This window comes from Charadrius vociferus, unplaced genomic scaffold (assembly GCF_000708025.1).
Source record: "Charadrius vociferus isolate BGI_N301 unplaced genomic scaffold, ASM70802v2 scaffold244, whole genome shotgun sequence".
Classification (NCBI taxonomy): Eukaryota; Metazoa; Chordata; class Aves; order Charadriiformes; family Charadriidae; genus Charadrius; species Charadrius vociferus.
The window spans coordinates 4,645,911-4,669,167 of record NW_009648822.1 but is presented as its reverse complement, the minus strand read 5'-3'; the positions used below and the strand labels follow the sequence as shown (position 1 = coordinate 4,669,167).

Sequence of the window (23,257 nt, the reverse complement as noted above, 5' to 3'; positions counted from 1 at the left end):
TTTCCTTGCATGCCTTTGCTTTCTAGCTCAGTCCTGGTGAAACCCATGATGTGCTGTCTGGTTCTGTGCTCTCCAGTATGAGAAAGACGTGAACTTAGGGAATTGAGTCCAGTGACTGTCCATGAAGATGACTGAAGGACTTGAGCATCTGTCATGCTAGGATGTGCTGACAGAGCTGGGACTGCCCAGCCTGGAGGAGAGAAGGCTCAAGGAGGTTTTGTCAATGTGCGTTAGTTAATACCTGATGAGAGGGAGTAAAGAATGTGCAGCCAGGCTCTTCTCAGTGATGTCCAGTGCAAGGACAAGAGGCAATGGGCACAAACTGAAATACGAGGCGTTCCATTTAATACAGGAAAATCTTTTTTACTGTAGGGGTAACCAAGCACTAGAACAGATTGCCCAAAGAAGACAGCGAGCCTCAGTCCTTGGAGATATTCAAAACCCATTCAAAACATGGTCCTGAGCAACCCTTGTGGCTGACCCATCTTTGATCAGTGGAGTTGGACTAGACAATCTCCAGAGGTCCCTTCCAACCTCAACCACTCTGAATCTGTGAAAATAAGCTAAAATTATTGAAGGTGCAGAATTAATCCAGAAATCCTGAAGTGTGTGAGGATATAGATATTCATAGCAAATAATTATACATTTACCTCTTAGGGTTTTTATCTATATGATGGATTGATTTGATATGTACTGCCTCCTTTGCAATATGAGGTTAGCTACTGTGTCAAGAAGAAGATTGGAGAAAAATGAGGCAATTTGAACAGACTCATGTTTGATTGAAATGCTGTTCTATTTCTATCAGTATGATTTCAATACATGGGCAGGCTTATGTCTCAATATGAAACTGTCTTCAAAGGCATTTGTATAGAGAAGAAATAGTTATTAATAGGGGGTTTAAGTGGGATAATTTTTCAAGTCACTTGCAGTTCTGTGAAGGATGTGTTTGAGGGGTTGTGGGGGTTTCTTGTTGAGTTTTTGGGGTTTTTTGGGGTGTGTGTGTGTTTGTTTGCCTCCTTTGTTTTGTTTTGTGGGTTTTTTTCAAGCTGTCACAAACTAATGTCCTTTTGCATATTTTGCACTCTCACATGCTGGGCAAGTACTAGACAGGTCTAAGAGCAAGGAGGGGTAAAGGACAATCTAGAGCATTCTTCCTCAGAAGATTGGTCAGAAGAAAAGGAAACACATCTGTTAATCCAGTAAAAGACTGTAATGGTAGGCTAGACATTAAAGCCTGCATTATATTATGCATATCCTATCTTAACTTTAATTTAGAGTCTTTGCTTGTGTCTGTCTGTGCCAGAAACTCCGCACTCCTCATTGAGGTCATTATTCTGATTAAAATTTGATCTCCAAAAGTACTGAGGAAACAGTATGTAGAATAAAATAAAAAGGAAGGGGAATAACCAGGTGCCCAGGTGGAAAAATCAAGAACTGTTTCTTGCTACTCTTGGTGAAAGATGATGAGTCTTGGTAAGCTGCCATTTCAGCTTGAGTGTTAACCAAGGGAAGGTTTAGGAAGAAATAAAGGATCAGAAGCAGACAGGAAAGGTTATTGGGGTTCTTAATGACAGTACATCTTTATTGCCCTGTTCTGTACGTTATTCAACCGTTCTTCATCTTCAAAGGAATGGAATAAAATTTTCTTCATAGACTGGATGTAATGCAGACTGGACACACATCCCCTGTTTATTGGTCCTTGAATGTGAACAGTAAAACATGGATTCTCAAGTCTCTAGGTGTAGTTTGGTTTGTTTTAAGGTTGTAAATTACAAACTTGGAAAACTGGATCACGGATGCATAAGGGGACAGTTGCATGTATTGTCTTATAGGGTTTAGAGTATACACTGTCAAAGAGAACTGAGCGGGTACAATAAATCATAATTAAAACATTGCGGTCTTTGTTGTAAGGTTGGTGTTATACAGAATAACGTTAGGCAAGTAGAATTGTGGACTAGAGGCAATAAACTATTTTCAGAAAGGAAAAAAAGGGACAGAACTTAATTCTTACAAAAAACCAAAGTATTCCTTCTACATTTCCATTAGTTTCTGGCATGCTGATATATGTCAAGGAAAGAATAGTCTCCCAATATTTGCCTGTCCCTTAAAGTGTGTGAGTGTGTCTCTGTATGTGCATATAAATATATGTACATGTTCCCATACATAAATATTTATTTCTCACGTTTCTTTCTGATAGTGTCTGAAGCTGAAATTTCTAGGGAGGCTGCTGACATGGAAATGAATAGGGAAAAGTATGTCGAAGAACTGAGGAAAGCATTGATAGCTGGAGAAGAATCAGCTAGCAAATACAACTTTACTGTTTCAAGAGATGAAGAAAATACAGACTGTCACTTCTCCTATGAAAGAAATCTGAAAGATGGCTCTGTAAGTAGAATTAAGTGTTTAAATTTGACTGTTAAACTGTGATAAGCACCTTCTTGGTACATTTCTGTGTTTCATTAGGTTCTTTAAAATCAAATAGACCTGTGATACGTATTTCACATTGAATGAATATTGTGAATATTTTGCCACAGGCCAAACTAGGAACAAGTTTGTGGTTTACGAGCAAAATCTGGTATCAATAGAACTATTTATGTGTTGCTCTTATTCAGTAGCATTTAAGAAAGTATTACTTCTCTGTTTAAGTTTTGGATTAGCGTAGTGATAGGATGAGGGAGTAACAGTTTTAAACTGAAAGAGGTAAATTTAGGTTAGGCATTAGGAAGAAATTCTTCACTGTAAGGGTGGTGAGGCACTGGCACAGGTTGCCTGGAGAAGCTGTGGCTGCCCCATCCTTGGAAGTGTTTAAGGCCAGGTTGGATGGGGCTTGGAGCAACCTGTCTGGTGGGAGACGTCCCTACCCATGGCAGGGGGGTTGGAACTAGGTGATCTTTAAGGTTCTTTCCAACCTAAACCATTCTATGATTTATGGTTTGGTTTTGTTGGTTTTTCTTTTTTTTTTTTAAGCAGGGTATGCCTACCTGTTGAAGCTGTAGTTTAGTATTAAGCTGATATGTTCCATAAGCTGTAACTTTGTTTTTAGTTCCTAACTTGGGAAGTATGCTTCCCTTTTGAAATTCCAGCCGCAAATGCATTTCTGCTTTGCTCGTTGTTTCTTTCTTCTCTCACTCTACTCATCTAAATAAGGAAACACATTAAAATTTCAGTAAGATTATTTTCAAATGCTAAAACATACTTTTAAAATGTCTATTACTTTAAATGTTTTGGAAGCTAACAGTACAATTGTTTCCTGCTTGGAAATGCATTAAATTAAAACTGGGAATGTGGTTCCATGTTTGCTTCTTGGCTGCAAAGGAAAGGACCCTCTTAAAGCAAGAAAGAAACCAGTATAATCTGGATCTGTAGACACTTTTGGTTAATTCAGGTTGTGGTTTGGTGTTAAAGGTTTTCTGGGGAAGAAGCTAATATAAGGTAATCCTTGCTGCTTGTACTTCCACCCTCCCTTCCCTCCTCTGCCTTTCCCAAGGTTTGTCACGGCTTCAGTGGTGCTAAGATAGCAATTGGGCTGACTGACCAATTAACCAAATTACTGAAATAATTTGGCTTTAAAAAGCACTAATTTAAAATTGCACTGATTCAGTTCAGGGCGCAGTTCTGCGATCAGTTTCACTGGCATTAGTGAGGGAAAGAAAATTGCGGGGAGAGAATGGAGATGAAATTGCAGAAACTTCTAGAAGAGTGGGAATGTCTCTGGCCCGATCTTCTCTTTTTTTTTTTTTTTTTTTCTCGGGGAAAAAAAATCTTAACATGGAGTTATGTCCAGGAGCAAAGTGTCTAGGGATTGTCCTACCTGCTTTGGTTTAAACGAGTTCTTCTTCAGACCACTGGGACATGCTTTGCTCTTCATTTGGTTAATTTTGGCAGGTATCACCTTTTAAGAAACCATCAGAGATGTTTGACTTTTAACAAAAAACAAGCCAAAACAAAGAAACTGCCTTCTCTGGGATATGTCTGTTGGAAGTGGGAGGTGGAAATACTTTTTTTTTTACTCTACATTGGAAATAGGCAAAGAATGCCTATTGATATTGGTCACAAACCTGAAGTGGGAGTACATGTATATTTTGTGTGTGTGTATCCCTTCAAAGGGATGAGGAAAAACTCACTTTAAAGAGGGGGGCCATTCAGATTACGTAGTCAGTAGCAGCTCACTTACATGCTTATTGTCAGAGTCTTGGTTTCATTTTAGTCAGCAGAGGTTCAGTGGAATGAAGTTCGTCTTCTTAAGAGTACTTCATTATAGTCTTTTTTTCCTTGTGCAATGTAGAAAATTTCAGCACAATTTGGCTCTTGACTTAACTGCCAAAAGTTAGCTGATATGTCTTCCAATCTGCGTTATCAATATTTCTGTGTGTTTACCAGAGGGGTTATGGGCTCTATACCCCCGTTCTTGACACTTTTTGTGAGCACACAGGGCTGAGTGCCGTTCACAAAGGATCTAGGTCAAAAGTACTATATTACAGCAGGATTACAAGGTTAGGACCAAAATATGCTTAGAAAGTAAGAGTAGTAATTTTAAGAATCCTGTTTTTCATGTCTGTGTCACACATAATATATCCCAAATACCAGACAGATGAAATACATACTATATTTTTATTAAGGGAAAATATCTTCATATATGTGGGCCCACCTAATATATGTTTCCATCAATTAAGGCTTACGAGAAATTTAATTCATGTGAAAACATCTTTATATCAATTTGGGAAAATAATAATCTGGCCAAAGAAATTGAAAATACAAAGTGTCCTGATTGCTATGCATGCTTTTAGTTTTGAGTGTCAAAAGAGTGTTTTTAGAAAAGATGACATTCACCAATGTCATTGGTGAAAATACACCTTTTTTTTTTATTTCCCCTCCTGTACTAAACTAATGCCTACAAATAAAATTGCCAAAGCCTTTGTCAGAATTACAAATAGCTTTCAGGTGTAAATAGAATATGTTTCAAACATTTTGCAAATGGTTTGTGAAAGTATTCATGGTGTATAACTTTCAGCATCAGATTAGGAAATTAATCTTCCTGGGCTGTGTACATCCAGAGGGCTGAGATTCAGCTAAATGTACATTTACCACAGAGGAAGCCTAGAGAAACTACTCTGCAACTTAAACATGACTTAAATTCAGTGTTTATCTCTTATCGGTATTTATTCTCCTTACTGGCTATTTGTCTTTACATCTTTTGTTTAGTTGTTATGAATATTTTCTCCTTGTCTTTTCACTAAATATAAACATAAATTACACCCTTCCCAGTCTTGGGAAGAGCACTGTAGGGCAGGGAAATGTATGGGATGACGATGATGTGTGTGGGGAGAGGGCAGCTTTTGATTGAACTGTACTGCATTTCTTTTGTTAGATGTGCTACCTACAGTGAAACTGAGAGACGTAGTTAGTTTTCATGTTTTTGTTTAAAGATGTGGGCATAAAGGAACAATCATTTCCAGTTTTGACAGTAGTGTACATAGGGAACTTGAAAGTTGCATTGTTTCTCCTCTTCTACCCCATTATATTATTAATCACCGTTGTGAGAAAAGTCCATTAAATTATCAGGAATAATTATAAGATTCCTATTCTTAAACCAATGTTTTTGTCATTGATATATAACAAAAGAAGAGATTACAGAAAAGTATGCATGAAGATGTGGTTGATTGTGTTTGAATACTGGATGTTTTGCTTAGTCTTAAATAATGCCGTTAATACTTTTGGGTTTAAAAAAAAATCCCAAACTTCTGAAATGCATTGTTATACTTTGTGAGATATAAATACTTATCAATTTTTGCAGCTATCTATTATTGCAAATTTTTTCATCCAATGAGTACACAGGTGCCTAAGAGTAAAGTTTGTACTCTTGGAAAATCAATATGCCTTTTGTGAAAGGTATATCCATGCTTGTATACATAAACTTGATTATTCTAATTAATTTTAATGAAACCTGTCTACAGAATGATGTTGATCACCAACAGTCATCTATGCCCATCTCAGCCAGTAATTTCCCGTGCAGTGCTCTGCCATAATTCTCCATCCAGTCTGGATAAAACACTAATGCCTATCAGCATGCAGAGCAGAATTTCTACAAAATAACTTGCCTTTTTTCTTCTGAATAGATCATAGATTCAGTTGAGTTATGTCCTGGGTCCTTATTTACAAATGATATCTACACAGTCTGTAAATAATTGCTGGCTGAAAAGTCTGTGAGATTTAGGTATGTGATGGGTATATGTCACCTGGAATAAGCATGTTAAAAGCATCCTAAAGGATTCATAGTGGTAAATACTTTCAGCTTGTAAGACAAGTTGCTTCTTATTCTGTCTCCTTGTTAAGAAAATCCATATTTATTTGTGGATACCATAGTTTAAATTACTAATCTCAAATAACAGTCTTGATGCATTTATAATTCATACTAGTTAATAATAGTATGTTGTTTACAAATTTTTGTTACTTTAATTCACAAAGAGAATGTGTCTGAGAGAGAATAAGAGCAATAAACTACAACTCATTTTTTTGTACATTGCATCCGTGTGGGAGAAGTATACTGCTACGTTTTTGTACACCGCCTTGGTGTATCTGTTGATCCCTGTTTCTTGCAAATATCTGCACGTGTGAAACATATTTTGTACATGATTAGCATGCTTTGTATATAGACTAGGAACTTCATGAACAGATCTAATTTGTCATAAATAAAAGCTTTCATATGGTAGTTCATCAGAAGTTAGTTTAAAATTTTAAGCATGAAAAAGCAGTGTTTACAGTGTTACAGATCAGAAATTTAACCGTTATTGACTGATGTGAAGTAAAGTTAGCTATGTCACCAATGTCACTTGATTTTCCTCTTAAGTATAATTTTAAGCTTGGCAATTACCAATGTTGAAATACTATCTGTGTATATATAATATAATTTATAGATACATACGTAATTTTTAGGGGCTTAGTGAATGTGTAAGTCTGAAATACTTGTTTTCAATAGTCTGTTTTTCTGATTTTTTTTTTCTTTTTTTTTTTGGTATGCACTTGTGTATTTGTTTTCCAGTCTTCTGGTAGAGAATATCTGTAGGGGATTTTGGACTAGGGACTGGTAATAGTCACTTGATGAGGATAAAATGTGTTAGATACTGAATTTTTGTTTCCATAACTGTACTAAACCGTAGTATTTGAAATAATTTTTACATTCTTTGGAGCAGCTTGCTAAAGATCAGCTTCCTTAAAATATAATTATGTGCCAAAACTGTATTTGGTAGTCTATAGAAGTGCAAATAAAAATAATGGAGTGATTGATGTTAAGCAAAGGCAAATGTAGGCATATCATTGGGAAATATTTTCTGGCATTTAGAATTTGTTTTACTGCTGAAGCGTTTGCCAGAGGAAGTGGTAGTATCCCCATTGATCCAGTCACTTACACAGGGACTGGACAAAGGAATGGAAAATGCACTGTACGTAACTATCCTGCATTGGCAGTATAGTACGTTGGATGACTTAATAGGTGTTCTCTATCCCAAAAACCTGTGAATCTCTGCTTGCCTGCCCAGACTACTGGGTATGTGAGCTCCATTGGTCTGTGGTGCAATGAATGTCTTCTCTAAGTAACTTGTACTGACACACACGCACACACACAAGTTGAAGAGCAATAGGGTGGAACATGTAGTTTTTGCAGGTTGGATCATGAAAACAGGCTTATCGTCCCTCATTAGGTGCCACAGGTTGGTGGTTCAAAGTTTGTTTTGTCTTTTGTAGTCTAGATGGAGCATTTGACAGTGGTAAGTCTGCCAGATGATTCTCCAGTATAGCAATAAAAGTTGGTATTGTAAACATCTCCTCATTGAGATAAGCTTACAAACAAGCCCTTGAAGATCAGTTTGGTTTTCCTTTCCTAGCTGATAGGGAAGAATAATTATCCCTTATTTGCTTATGGAAGTAAATAAGTTTAGAGATTAAAAACTTGTCTATGGATCTTCAAAATTACTTCCTCCTCTTTTGTACTGGATCATTAAGGCTGGATTTACACTTGTTAGCCAGGGCCCTATTTTGAAGGACAAAGAGACCTGCAACAACTTAGGGGAGTGTAAGAAGGCAGGCTGCATCCGGATTTGAAATCCCTTTGGCAATTTTTTGTATAGCTTTTACCATCAGCATAAGGAAACGTCAGGGGAGTCATTTACAGCATTTATGTAAGAGTCATTCAGAAGGCTACAATTTACAATCTAATTCACCTGTTGTTTAGTTGATGAACAGGTAGGTTCCTTCCAAGAACTGATGTCTACGACCACAGCCAGATGCTTAAAAGTAAATGCTTGCAACTACTCCAGCGCTATTCTGATAGGATGAAACTAAACTTACGTCTCCAGATCTTTTAAAAAGCGTTTATAATGGTTAATATTTAATACTGATGTATATGTAAGATTTATGTGATGAATAAGTCTACTTAGGTGCTGATGATTTTTATTGAATGGATGGAAAACTTCCCCAGGTCACAAATAATTCTTATCTGGTTTAGAGGACATGTAGCATTTTTATTTTGAAGTGTCATAGTTGCATGTAATTTTAAAAGTATCAGAATAAGAATCAAAATCTAACTGAAGGGAAGTCCATAAGGATTTTGGTACTTTCTTACTTGTCTTTTTGAAATGGTGATCAAAACAGATAAAATGCTCTCTGAGTTTTATAAATACTTGTTCTAGCTGTATCTCAGCCTGACGTAGCTGAGCCTAAAAAATTTTGCCCTTAAAAATTCTGATGTGTTTCGTGATTTATCTTCTTTATGACAGGTGGCTTTGCCGTAGGGCATTCAGCACTCTGCCCTTAGGAACAGTTTTTAGGGTGGTGAGGGCAAAGTAGACTGTTAAGAGTCACATTAAAATAACAATGGGTTTGGTATACAGTGGGACTTGTGTGTCAAGCCAGCTGCAGCGAAAAATGGGCCACACACACAGAGATCTCAGTAAGGGGCCATTGAGGCTGGGCCAGCTAAACTGCTGCCACCTAAACAAACACCATCACAGAGTCAGTGATTTAGCGCTTGATCTAAGTAGGTGACCACTTGGAAGTAAATCTTTCCAAGTACTTTAGCGAGTCACTCCACATATAATAAATAATGGAAATCCGGCAAGATTTTTTTTTTGTACTGGCAATTAAATTGATTAAATAGCCTTTGATAAACAATTATTTGAGTGGTGGCAGTCGTCTTTTTTACAATAATGTGAAAGGCTCTGTTTTGGGGTGGTTTTTTTTTCCCTTCTGTGTATATTTGCAAACAGGGAGGATATGTGCTTAAGAAATTCCACCTTATATACAGTACCGTTGCTAATTGGGCTGATGGAAGAGATGCTGTGATTTGTCTCTTCTGTTTCCTGTGCCTGCTTTTTCTGTGGTCAGTTCTGTGAGTTCATTATGAGTTTACTACAAGTTAAAAATAGTTGGAGAAATTCATGTTAACCAAAACTTTTCACAGCGTACTGAATGAGTGAAGTAGAATTGGTAGGGCCCTTTATGCTGTCCAAACTGTCTTGGTTCAAGGTTTGATCAGTTCCTTTTCTCCAAACCACCGAAGATATGTTGTTTGGATAACAAAGGTCACTGAGAGTTCAGATGGTTTCCCAGGCAATTCGACTAAATGCTCAACTGAAAAGACAGAAGGATGAAATGATTAATTTTTAGGTCACTGTAAAGGCAATGACTCTTCTGTATCATTTATATCTATGTACTTCAGGATTTAAGAGAGTACACTTGAATGGGTTTCTCGGAAGCCAGGTTTAGAAATAGCTTGCTAATGTGCCTTACGTAATAAAAACATTGTGTTGTCTTTTGTGTAATCTTGGACTTCGAAGTGCTACATGATTTTCCCCATCTTGCCTGATGTGTACCTTCATGACCTCTTCAGGTTTGTAGGTACACTTTAAATGCAGTGGATCACTTCTGTAGCCTTAAGGTAAGAAAAGATTTTTTTTAACAAAATTATTTTTTTCACCAAAATATTAATCTGTGTGCAATGTTTGGAAAAAAAAGTCCTGGAGAATCAAGTTGTACTATTTTCCTTGTTTAGCTATTTCATTGTAAAATTTGTCTTGGTTTGGAGAATTGTTGGCAGGAAGTGCATTTAAAATATCAGCAGTATACACCTTTAAAAATGAGGAATTGTTGAAAATGGAAGAATCAAAGGCTGCAGTAAATAAATAAATACTCCTCCCCTACCTGTTAGGATTTGTGGATTTCACTGGATATATCCAGTTGAACAAAAATACTAGTTTAACTGCTTTAAGTTCTATTGTAAATGACACTACAAAGGACATTTTCTTTTTTCACGTGTGCAGTGACAATCTAAATGTATTAAAATAGCTGTAAAATGTTCTTAAAATAGCAGAATAACAGATGTTGATTTGATTTATAAAAGAAAGATTGTCAGTTGTCCTTTCTCCCTCCTGATGTTATTGTATTGTCTCCCCTCCCTTCCGTTCAGTTCCCTCAGATTTTTCCCTTTTTGGCATACCTGCTGTGCATTTCAAATCTCTGTGTAGACATCAAGGCTTGCTTTTACTTGTACAGCTGAGTACAAATGCTTTCACTTTAGGAGGAAAATCTTTAAATCATGGCGTATTGACAAGTCTTAGTTTCCCAAGAAAAATATAGAAGACAGTAGATGCTCTGGAAAAGAGATTACTGTGTGTGGGGTTTAAAACTTCACTACAAGACTCTAGTCTCATATTCTTTGTAAGGGTGAATAACAGTCAGAGCTTGAAGAGCAGCAAGGGTCTCACCTATGTTTCTCTTCAGAAATGCTTTTGCAGCTCCAGAGGAAGCATTTGTCTTTCTACCTGCAAAGCCCCAGGAAGACCCTCGAGCTTAGGATAACAATGTCTTGTTGAATTTTGCATTCACTAAAATAGAACCGTGGCCAGTATAAAATATTGAATGGATATGTTTTAACCTTCAAAGCTTTGAGTAAATGCTTCCAGATAATTTCAACACATATACTGAAATTGTCTTGACATGTAAACAAAGAGCAGACTTGAGATGTCCAGTATTTTTAAAAAGACTGGCAAATACAGAAATATCTGTGTGTAATGTGATGCAGAAATAAGGCAGCTGTAGTACTTGCAGCGGGGAAGGTATTAATGCTTCCTGTTGTTTTCTTCCCTGGAGTTGCAGTGATGTGAAATGCATATCTCTTTGCTTGTTCACTTATCTTATGAAGTCACTGTATATAAGTAATTCTGACATAAAAATAAAGTTTGCTCTGAGCAGGTGAAAACAAGTTCTTATTTTGTTATCCAATAAGCAAAGCAAAGTCAACTGTTTTCTGGTGGAACAGAACTATTCTAATTTTGCTTCCTCACTATAAACACTGTAAACTGCTGTGTCTGACCTTAAGATTTTTAGAGAGTGCAAATCACTCCCTGTTAGATGTCAGACAGTATGTGGACTAAGTTTGTTTTATTATCATGGAGGACAAAGCTTGAGGCTCTTTAATTTGAGATTTAAAATCTGAAGCTAAATTACAAATATATTTGAAACTTTTGGTGAGTCAAATACTAATTTAGGTTTGTTCTAGAAGACATTATCACTGGAAAATCCTTTGGAAGATCTGTTTCTGTTTTTCAAATCTTGAACATGGTTCTCTTACAGAACTACATTTCCCAGAGGTAAATACAGCATACAATTTCAAGAGTAAGTTTCTGCATAGTGTCATTCCATGGAAAAGCTCTTCCATAGAAGATGAGTTGTCTTGTTATCTATCTTTTTTTTTTTTAAATTCTTCTCAGATGCTCCTTCAGAAAGTGTCTGACATTTCATTCACAATTCAGTTTTAATTGTGGTGTTGGATATAAAATGTACCTGGTAGTAGTTTGGGTTTTTTGGGGTTTTCAGAAGGGAAACCTGCGTCTTTCTGCATGTGTTCTTTGGCAAATCTAAGTTGTTTGTTGTTTGTTGGTTTTTTTTAAGAGGTATAGATTTTCATTCTGTACATATAAGCACATTGTCTTCTCAGTGCGTGATTAATACCTGTAGGTTATTAGTATAAGCACAAATATATAAGCATATACTAATTTGTTGTAACAGAACCTTGCCAATGCTCTTAGGAGCTGCAGAGGTACCAAACGTGGAATTTGGAAACAGTCAGGTTTTTTACTGCTCGTTCAATCTGGATTATTGCAACTTTACAATATTCTAAGTCTTTAACCTAACTGAAATGCAGGGGGCAAGGGGCAGGGGAGTGGAAAAAACCCTCCAACGCTTAGTTATCAGTATGAAAAATAAAATTATGCACATGTCCTCATCCTTTGCAAAATAAACTGCATTTTCTAATCTAGGAATTGGAGTTGTGGTCTTTATTAGCAAATACATGTACATCTCATCAGATTTAGTCTCCTGCATACTATGTGGAAATTTAAAGGGAACCTCTTAGGTGAGAGAATGTCCTCTGGCTTGCAAGTGATGCTTTTCAGTGGTAGTTTCTATCAATAAACAGAAATATTTCATTTTAGTTTTGTTTTGCATCTCTATATTCCTGTATTTTCTTAATAGAAGCTGTTTATCAATGATCTGCATAATCAGGTACAATCTATATGATAGTTTGTGTGTCTGTATACATATAAACTAGTAAGTGTGGGTGATTGTGCCTTTAGTCTAAACCTATTTTAAATTGGTTTTTTTCTTAGTAGAAAGTAGCGCATGAAACATACTCTTCGTTATTGGATGATGCTTAATATATTTGCAGTTTAGCTTGGGATTAAATGCTAACTTAGCTAAAATGACTTAATGCAGAACTTGAATTACTATCCTCCTCAAATTTTCAGCTGCTTGCTACATTTTATATTAGTCCTCTGTGCACTTAGTTGACTGCTGTACAACGCACAAAGCAATAGGAGATAGATTTTCATTACTTCATACTGATCTTGTTACCTTGCAGTTGTGTTTTGTGCCTATTCAATTTTAAGTAGACGAAAAATTTGCTATTCTGTGTGTAGTTAGTCTATCCCAGAAACATTATGTGGATAGATTTTTGTATTTATTTGGAATAAACCTGATCACTCTTTTGCTGTAGCCTGAATCTATACCATTCTCTAAACTGAATCACTCTTAGGAAAAAAAGATGTTTATGCACTATCTAATGTAGTTTTTAGAGACTTACTAACTTGAGCTATTGATTGGTGGTTACAGCACAAGTAAAAGTTCTAGTCTAGATTGGGGATCTAAACCTGAGATAGTGTGGTGAACTTGGAAGTCTGAAAGTATATGGTTGGAGAAGAATTATGAGCTTATTTAGGCTTTATAAGTACTGTTTTATTTGCAATTTACAATACTGTTTAAGCTAAACAAAAATCCTGTTGAACAGCCATGCATATCATGAGAACGTGTCGTCTTTTAAATAACCCAGAGATAGCTGATAGTTTTTGTTTGCTTTTTTTTTTTTTAAGGCATGAATGTGTTTTGGTGGTTTTTTTTTTTGCTAACAATTGAAAATTGAAGAATTAACTATCATCTTTTACTTCCTTGGGCTCAGAAAGGAGTTAAAACTGAACAGTGTAGCCTTGCTACCTGCTTTGAGAAACTGATTTTCTGAATCAGCCCTTCACCACTTCAGTTTTTTTGTTTTGTCGGTGTTACTGAGATTGCATACTGAAATACATTAAGCAATGTAGATTTAATCTCATTAAGAAATAATGAGATGTTTTCTAGGACATAGATGGAAACTCAGAAAGGTTAAACAAGAATGCAAATACTAGTGAATAGCCAATGGAGTGATGGTTAAAGGGATATTTCAAATATACACACATGTAATTATAATCAAAGATGAAAATTTTGTCCTGTGTCAATAGAAATTATTACACCTACTGAAATGGTACCTTGCCTCATGTTGTCTGTTAAACAATGAAGTTTACTGTAAACTCAGTCTTGGTTATCTGTTACTCTTCAAACATCCCCTTCTCCCCAAACTGGGGGACTGGTTTAGTAATACTGTGTATTAATAATGACACTTGTCTACAAGGTGACAACAGTTTACTAGAAGGCAGTCCTGAAGCTGGGTGCTTATTGTTAAGCAACTGTCTCTGGATCTTCTCTTAATCCTCTGGGTCTTGCTCCCAATAAGATAGCACAACTATTTCCTTTGTGGTTCCCTTCCATGGAGACTACCTATGCTGTTAGAGTGAGCATGCTGCAACAAAATCCGTGCCTGAAGGTAGATAAGTAAGAAACATCTCTGGTCACTCCCGTCCCTACTTCTCCTAGAGTGGAGATGTCCAGAAACCAACTATTTTATTTCCAAAAATGGCTCTCATGGCATGTCGGCAACAAGAAAAAAAACTTAAGTACCTAGACATATTTATTGATTTTCCAGGATTACTTATGAAGAAAACTTGTATACTTCTGACAGAGTCTGTGTTTGTATTTTTGAAGAACTGCATTAAAATATTTAGTATTGATTGTATTTTTAGATGTACTAATTGGTATACAACAAACCAATTAAGTTTCTGAGAGACCCAGCTGAAGGTGTTCTTAGCTGTGATGGGGGGCAAAAACATGTTTTCATTGTCTGTAAATAAATAAATGTGAATTCTCTCTTGTTCAGGCAGTCAGAGGAATAATCAGCCTGCTGGTACGCTTGTGTGTTAGCTTGAAAAATCTGTAAGCTACATAACTAAGATGTCCTTGCAGGCCATGAGTGAATTATTCAAGGTATGTGGGAAAAGGATATTTTAATAAAGCCGTTATCTGAACATGTGGCAACAGAGGTATTGCCCTAATCAGTGGAAGGGGGGAAGTTATGCATATTAGCTACCTGACATAGTTATAGTTTAAAAATTCTTATTTCAGTGATATAATCCAAGGATTAAAACCAGCATGTTTACAAAAAGAACATTCTTTCTTTCTCAAGGAAAGTTTATGTACCGGTCCTTTATCTTGAGAGAGGATGAGAAAAAGAAGCAAACCAGCCAAAGCTGTTCCACAGTTGCCTCCAAAATTGCTCGATTAGTAATGAAAAGTTTTTTTCTCTGCTCTTTCTCTGGAAGCATACAATCTTGTAATAGCTTTAGTAATTTTCATGGATTTTAACAGTTTGTCCTAAGCTCTGTCACATTGTATTTTGTTGTTAGAAAAATCAACGTTCATGTCCACCTTTAACATCTAATAATACAAAAAGGCACATATAACCAGACATTGCTTTAAGAACTTAATAATTGAGGGCACCAAAGAGTGCAAATTATTCAAGGTAAAGTCATTCTTAATTTGTGATGAAAATAATAGTGCCAGATTGTGTGTGGGAGGGGTGGGTGGACAGGACTTGTCCGTTAACTCTTAGGCAGACTGCACCTTGATTTTTTTGAATGTCAAAACAGATTCAAGGAACATTAGAAACAGTCAAGTACACTGGTTTTGAGAATGAGAACAGTGAGGTGAACATTTGGGCTCAACAGCTTTCACAAGACTCATGCACGTCACTACTGAAATCCTGATGAAGGCCTGACTATATACTTCAAGTGCATTTGATTTACCATGCTAAATTTAATTTTCCTTTTTGTCTGTGGTCCTTGAATTCTTGAATCCATTTTTCTAAAGCTTCTATTTTCTTTGTGGCTAGAATGCAAAGAAGATGAGAAGTTACATAGCATTTACTACAGGGTAAGACTGAGACCATTCACTGTGACTAAGTGTCTTGATTTTTAGAAAATATTACTACTAGTACATACTACTCTTATTTTCTTGCTGTTATATTTCTTGGTCTGTATGATGGACCTCTGTAGGTTCTATAGCACAAACATAAAAAGTGGGTATTACCTCACCTGAAAACCCAAATACGAGAAGAAAGATGACAGGTACACATCCTTGGTGTCTGAATTTCTTATAAGGAAAATAAACTTTGGTGGAGGAAAGAAATTCCAAAATGTTGCTGCCTTCAATACCAAAACTAGACAGTGAATGTCTAGGGAGAAAGTTGAGCTGAAGGTGTTGCCTGGTTCACAGACCTTAATAGCAGACGTGATGTTGATACCTGTGTTAGCCTAGCAAATAACTGTCAGCATGTGGAGGAGGCAGCATCGCCGTTCTTCAGCCATGCTGATCTTGAGCAGATGATGAGCTATTCAGGAGATGGGCCAAGGGAGGTTTGAGGTCTTGGAATAGTAATGGGACTGAGAGTTGTCAACTTAGAAAGGAGAGGTGAATTTGAGTGTAAGTAAAATCATCAAGATTTAACATACAGGAAAATGAAGAGACCAGGCTAAACAGGAAGCCAGTATTTTAAAGCTGTCCTTGTGAGCTAGCAGTTTAAAATAAATGCTTGATTAGAAACAGAAGAATAAAACCCCTTAACTTGTTTTGGTTTTAACTTCTGTTGGACGAGCTGATGTCTAAAATTGAGACAAAACCTTTTTTTTAACCTTTATTACTAACTGTTTTTAAGACTTGGAGTTGGGAGGTAGTGTATTCCCAGGTTTTACCTGTCCTAAGTTAGCGGTGTGGTTTATCTCAAGTTTGTCAGACAGTACTTCTACGACATGAATGCAGTGGTTTCTTTTTGGTGTGCTGCCAGAGCTGCATGTGTTCATCAAATGTTGTTTAGTCATTGTAGCATATTTATGCCATCTGGAAATCCATGTGCTTCCCTTCCTGAACAACGGTCTTTAATCAAGACCACTATTATGGAAAGGCTAGGAAGAGTAGTATACATAATCAGCAGGATGCCAAAATTAGAATTACACATACATTTTTCCTAAGCCTATCGTGTTGCTCTCAGGATAACAAGCTTCCAGAGGGTACCACATCTCTGGAACTAGTACCTTTATCTGTGATCTCTCTTCTGTGTATATTATTCAAGAGTCCAAATCGTTTAAAGAGCTTGAGGGTAATTATAACAAATCAAGAGTCATCATGGAGATTTGTAAGCCTATAGGAATTGCCTGCTATCTTTTATTTGTTAGGAAACGCCATTTTCCCAGGTCTGTCTAAACAGAAACATCCACAAAACCATTTCACATCTGTTGTACTCCTTTTTTCATATTACAAGAGCATGAGCTTTTTGTTCCACACATTTTGGAATGATTTCTTAATTGTGTTAAAGGTCTGCTAGCTTTTTGCAGTTGGTACTAAAAGAACATGTAGAGAATGGAAATACATTTGAGATAGTGTTAGTTCACTTGGTAAGAGTCAGGAACTGAAGTGTGCCTGGTAGCATTCTGAAAATGTGTGCATTCACAGATCATATTCAAGAAGTGGGAATATATATTCAGTCACATACATAAAACTGATCCATGTTTCTTGAATGACATAAATGCAAAAGACAAACTTGAGTAATTATGATGCTGAGTGTGCTTCTGTTAATTTCTAGTAATTTTTTATGCAAAATAAAGATGTTTTGTTTTAACAATACCTCTTATATTGACAAGTTGATCTTTTGTGCGTTTATTTGTGGGTGGTTTTTTTATTTTTTTATGAAAGTCAGTAGTGAGGCAGGAGGGAACGTCTCTTTTTAAGTTTTCTGGTAGTGCTGTAGTGCTTGATAAAGCTGCGTTTGTTAATCCCAGTGTTCCTGGAGCTGGTTGAGAGAACTCTCCTGGATCTTTCTCCTTTGTTAAAACTTTTTTTTTTTTTTACTCTGATTGCAATTTTAAGGCTTTAGAGTAGTTGAAATCTAGCTGTCCAGTTGCGGATTGATGCAGACACATACTCAGGATTTATCATACTGCTCTTTCAGGAGTCTTGGAGTTTCCTTGTTGAAAAAGAGAAGCTTGAAACTGACTTGGTGATGGGTCGGTCTGCCTGTCAGGGAGCTTCTGGACCTTCATAAACAGGCTTACAATTTCATGATACCACCATGTTTGAGTGGAGGTTCTCTGTGTTATTGCACAACTAATTCAGAGGTTGATAGAAGATACCTGTGTTGCATACTTCCTGATAGATTTACCACAGCTAATATACTCGGGTTTGATTCATTTCAGAGCTTTATGAAAACGTGGGTGCAATCAAATGTTTATTACTTATCTGTCAGTCTAGGATTTTAGGTAATTAGTTTTTAGTTATCTGTTACATAAAGAAACGCTTGTATTTCATGGTGTATGGGTGGTTCAACTTGGTAGCTTGTGTGTGTAAGGCACAGTCACAATTTCACCTTGTATGTAGGCAGTCTTGGGTCTGGCCTCTGTGTTGTCTTTTTCAAAAGAACAGGACTTTCCCTTCTCCCAGTGCAATACCCTCTGCAGGGAGGCAGGGGCAAATTTCATCATCTGGCAGAGTTTTCCTGATGCTGGATAAGTCAGTCCTTGGAAAATGTGCTTCAAATTTAATTGCTTTTCTTCAGCATAAACTGAGGCTGGCATCCAGAATTCCATCCTCAGTATTTTTCTAGATACATTAAGTTTCTCCTGGGTGATAGCTTTTTTTCCTCCTGGAGTGGTTTCTGAACTATGACAAGAAGGAGCTTACCTTACAAGTTGAAGTGTTACTTGAAGAGTAACTGCTATATACCATTCAGTTGAAGTTGTACTACCTAAAAATATAACTCTCTAACCAAACAAGAAAGAATACAAAAGAAATTGTAACAAATTACAAAATGGGTAGTTTGTGTACTTAAGCATGGAAAATGATGTAATTTGACAAATAGCAGCTACTTTAATTAAAAAAAAAAAAAGTCCCAAGATGTCTGGTCACATGCCTTAGGAAAATAACACATAGATTCCACAACATATGAGCATTTTCCTTTCAGCTACAACTTTAAACTTAATCTGGACCATGACACTGGAAAGAAATGTATTTCCACATGGTAAAGAATTTATTAATATTTTTTTCAAAAATTCATGTGGGTTTCTCCATAACTAAGGCATAAAACTGTTAACACTTCAGTAGTCTGGTGGGTGACATACAATCACTGTGCCTTATTGTTTTCAGTACCTTTGGAGGGAAGATGTGTAGTAAAAGAAAGTTGTCCTTATCATATGCATTCTTTATTTTAGAGAGCTAGAATGGTACATCTTACTGGTATATGATGGAAAGCCCAGATACAGCAGGCTATACTGAGCTCTCTGTAGACTTGATTCAGGATGGTAGCAGTATTCATTGATTTTTTGAGAAGGAAATACACGTTTTGCTCTAAGGTTAAGGAGACAGCAGAGGAAAAAATATATAAGATTCTGAAATTATTTTTTAAGTGTTGAGATTGTCGGAAATAGTTTTATTGAATGGACAAGTACTAATGCAACTACAGCTCTGAGTGTTAAGTTTTCTGTTTCATTGGTATATGTGAATTCTTTATTACTGCTGTAAACTATAAAAATTAGGTATTATCACTTTGAAATGGAGTAAAATTTCTTCCATGTTGTTTAAGGGAAGCATTTTGGCTTAGTTGCATGTTAGAAGTCTTTTGAATTTAGTAGGATTGCTTGCATAAATTTGAAAAAGTTTCAACAAGTTGTGGAAATAAGGTAAAGACTATAGAATCTTTTTTTCTGTTCCTTAGAATTCAGAAAAATAAATTTATAGTGGAAAGCTAACATTAATGCGATGGTTCTTTCTAATGGATGCTTGAGTCCTTAGTGGATGTTGTGTAATTATTGTTTTCATAATACTGTGCAACACAAGATGGAGGCCCACGTTCTTCTTGTGTTTATTATTAAAGCTTTTAGGTAGCGCTCAAAACCAGCTTATAGCTGACAACTAACATAAATTGACTGTTGTTAACACCCAAGCTATAGACATTTGGTACTTTAGAAACTAATCTTATCTCTTACGTTATGCAGCTTGGATTATGCAATGGTTTTATTAGTTGAAATGGTCTGGTGTTTCTACAGAAGCTCCACTGGAAGCTTGCACAATTTGTAATTAGTTTTGAAAAGCTGTATTTAACCTCTTAAGCAACTTCTGTGGCTTTTTTTGAAGGAGAGTACCTTTTAAGAAGTGAACATAGAGGTTTTTTTTTTTACTTCACATAAAAGAGATACTCATCTTAGTGATGGTATAAATGTAATTAAAAACTTTGGGTAGATTCCAATTTTTTGTATTTTTCTGCTGGTCATCTTGTGGATAATAATATTGTCTCTAGTCAAGAATATTTCTTACAGGACAGTCTAGCTGTAATCTCACAACAGCAGAAAAATAAGTGTTGAAACCCAACACTGATAAGATTTCTTAGTTTGAAGTATTGCAAGCTCTTAATATAGCAAGCATTTTTATAAATGTTTGTTACAAGAGAGTGTCTTTTATGTTTACAGCCACCCAGTTGTTTCTCTTCACTTCAACAGACTGAAGGTAGGCAGAATCCTGAGATCCAGGCAAATGGCACGCTTTTCTTTTAAATGAGGATATAATGTTTTTGGGCAATGCGCTGAATACAGCTTTGTTATTGCTCATTGGTCATATTGAAGATACACTAAGGGAACACTTGAGGCACTTACCTCTATCTGAAAATCACAAGTTTATGATGATGTTTTCAGAAAAATCTGTGAGAGGTACTGATTAAGTCTATATTGCTTTGTAGGGAGGAGGGGGTAGATTTAAAACAAAAAAGGTATAGATCTGTTGGTAGGGGAATTTATCTACACCTTAAGCGATGGGTATCTTTAATAAGCACTGTTATAACCTTCTTGCTTTGATTAGATTTCTGAAGCAAAAGATTGATGATAATATCACAATCCACACATTCTGTTCGAAGTTCTCCTCTCTTCCCCTGCAAGCAAGCCTACCCTCTGTATAAGGTAGTATCTCCATCTGTTTAAATTTCTGTATGCATTTTGTGTAGCAGGTTAAAACAGAGTATAAGCAAAAAGATCTCTTCAGCAGATAGACCAGGCAAGTTCTTTGTTGATCAAATCAGGACCGTCTAGTAGAGGCCAGGTGTTAGGGTAAGGGGGATTCTCTACATGATCTTTCCTTCAGCGCAATCCATAAAGTAAGGAGAGGAGAAGAGAAAATTGTCATCCAGCTGTTCCTTTCCATTTCACTAAAATGTTTTTTATGTATTTGGTGGCCTTTTTTCTCTTGCCCCTTTCCTTACAAACCTTATTTTAAAATACAGAAAATAAAGATGCCAATAAAACCCAAAGTCGTAACTAAGACATGATCAAGCCCATAGTGTTTTATTGCAACAACTAAGAATTTACCAAGTGCTATCTGCAATGAATGAACTCTTGGTTTCTCCTGAAGTTGGGCATTTAAGTTGGGAGATCATTCTGTTACAGATCCCAGCTGCTTTCTTCAGTGAAGAAAAGTAAGTATTCATAGCCATGGCCTAAGGAGAGTTGTTTAAGAGATAGGATCTGGTTTCCTTCAGTGTTTGTTTTCAAGGATTATCTTTTGGTCAAAGTAGATGCACAGCTGTTTCACAGGTCCTAAATTTTCCATTCATTATCAACTTGACACCTATGGAAGATAGGCAAGATCTTGAGTTTCCATCAGTTCTTTCCCATGGGCATGGAAACTAATTTTAGAACACTTGGTAGATAAACAGTTGAACTGATTATTTCAGAGCATTTTAGGTCACATGCCAGTATTCTCCTATTTTAGTTCATGCAATATTTTGATTGACAGAGATTGCAACAGTTTCAGGCAATGGCATACTAAGCCACTAGATAGTTTTATAGTAGTGCTATTGGTTGTAGGCACTTCAATTTGGACAGTTTTGTCTAAAAAAAAAAAATATCTTTCTGCTGAAAGTTCCCCTAGGAATAACACTAAAAGAATGCTGATTTTTTTTCTGAAATAAATTTCTCTTAGTCCCCTACATGGTGACTTTTAAAACTGATCTAGCTGCCTGTTCTCCTCATCTTCAGGGAGACTTTGTGAACACGTTCTCTTGGAAAAATGTCAGTCTGTGTTTTTTAATTGGTTGCTTATTCCAAACTTTACATGAGAAAGTTCACATAAGTGAGAGTGAGTGGTGCGCAGTAGTTAAGTCAGCAGTAGAACAGATAGCCAAGAAAAAGAACCTGGAACTTTTAACTTATTTGTCAAACATAATTACATCTGAGTTTGGGTTTCAGAAATGCTATTTATTGTTCAGTCCATTAGTTGGATCCTGTTGAAACAAACAGTCAAACAGCTGAAGTAGCAGCTTCTCAGTTGAATCCTCTAAATTTTGATCACTTTGGCTGTGCGGTGTCCTCATCAGTTGAAAATTATTTCTCAGTTCAAAACTAACGCAACTCAAAAGTTTCATTTGTTGAAAGGGGAAATACAAGATATCAGGGGAGGGCTTGGTTCTCCTGTTTGTTGTAAGCCTTAAAAGCTGGCCACTAGGTCAGCCAATTTATGTCTCAATAGCTTTGGACTTACACAGCTGTCATTTTTTACTATGTCTTCACAATGACTCAGCCTAGGCCGACTTCCATCCCCTTTTCCACCCCACTCCCCTGGATTAGTCATATCAATTTAGCAGCGTTAGAGAAGTTGCTTCTTGGCTCTGTCTGCAGATAGCTTTGATTATCAAAAGACGAAAGGACTTCATTCACGTATAACTTGTATCTTGGGACTTCATTCTGAGCAGAATAGAAAGCCAGAGTGTTTTATAAAGTCACTGTGATAAAATTAGTGTCTGGGTTAGTGAAGAAAAAATGTAATTATTTTTTTGCACCAACTTCTGTTAGCACAAAAATCAGGTCAAAAAGAAAAAGCAGCAGGTCAAAACTGGTTCTATCTGTTATGGTCTGTTTATAATGTTCATCTCTTCTGCATTGTTTTCACTTTCTAGTTTTCTGTTTTCTTGCTGTTTTTAGTTCCTTTCCCAAAGTTTTTCTTAGTACAGTTATAAAATTATCAAACTGAAAAACAAAACTAAAATACTGAGTTGATGCATGTTTCACCTTGGAATTACATGAGTACATTATAAACAGAATTTCCATGGGTTCCCTTTAGTATCATAGTTTAAGCTGCTCATATGGTATACATCTGTGGTCTTTTGGCAGCATGCTTGGCTGCGGCATGGGAGTTTTTTTGAGTTTAGAGCTAACCTCATATCTGTCTTCCCATCACTCTAGCAGTTATGAAACTCTTGTGCTGCTTTACATGGCTGCCATGAAGTGAGCTATTAAAATGTTAGAGAAGCAAGGAGATTGAATTAATAATGCTGCATGATGGGAATGAAGGTGTTTTTTTGGTAACAAAACAAATACCTTTGAGTTCTTTTATTTAGCTGTGTGTTTCATATGTATCAGCTTATGATGGATTTCCGATACACAAATATAAAGGATGATTGATCCTTGATGGATTCACCTGATTCATGCTGCTTCGCTTTCAGAAAAGGTAGTAATGACCATGCTGATGGTTGAAT

General features: G+C 36.3%; 1 protein-coding gene across 1 annotated transcript in view; it reads left to right on the top strand.

The window, feature by feature from the left end:
- The window catches only part of XRCC4 (X-ray repair complementing defective repair in Chinese hamster cells 4), a 167,236-nt gene that overhangs the window by 4,225 nt on the left and 139,754 nt on the right, over positions 1-23,257 (top strand). Inside the window, exon 2 of the mRNA XM_009886863.1 lies at positions 2,198-2,385. Within this exon, the coding sequence (XP_009885165.1) occupies positions 2,198-2,385 (188 nt within the window). The remainder of the gene's footprint in view (positions 1-2,197; positions 2,386-23,257) is intronic.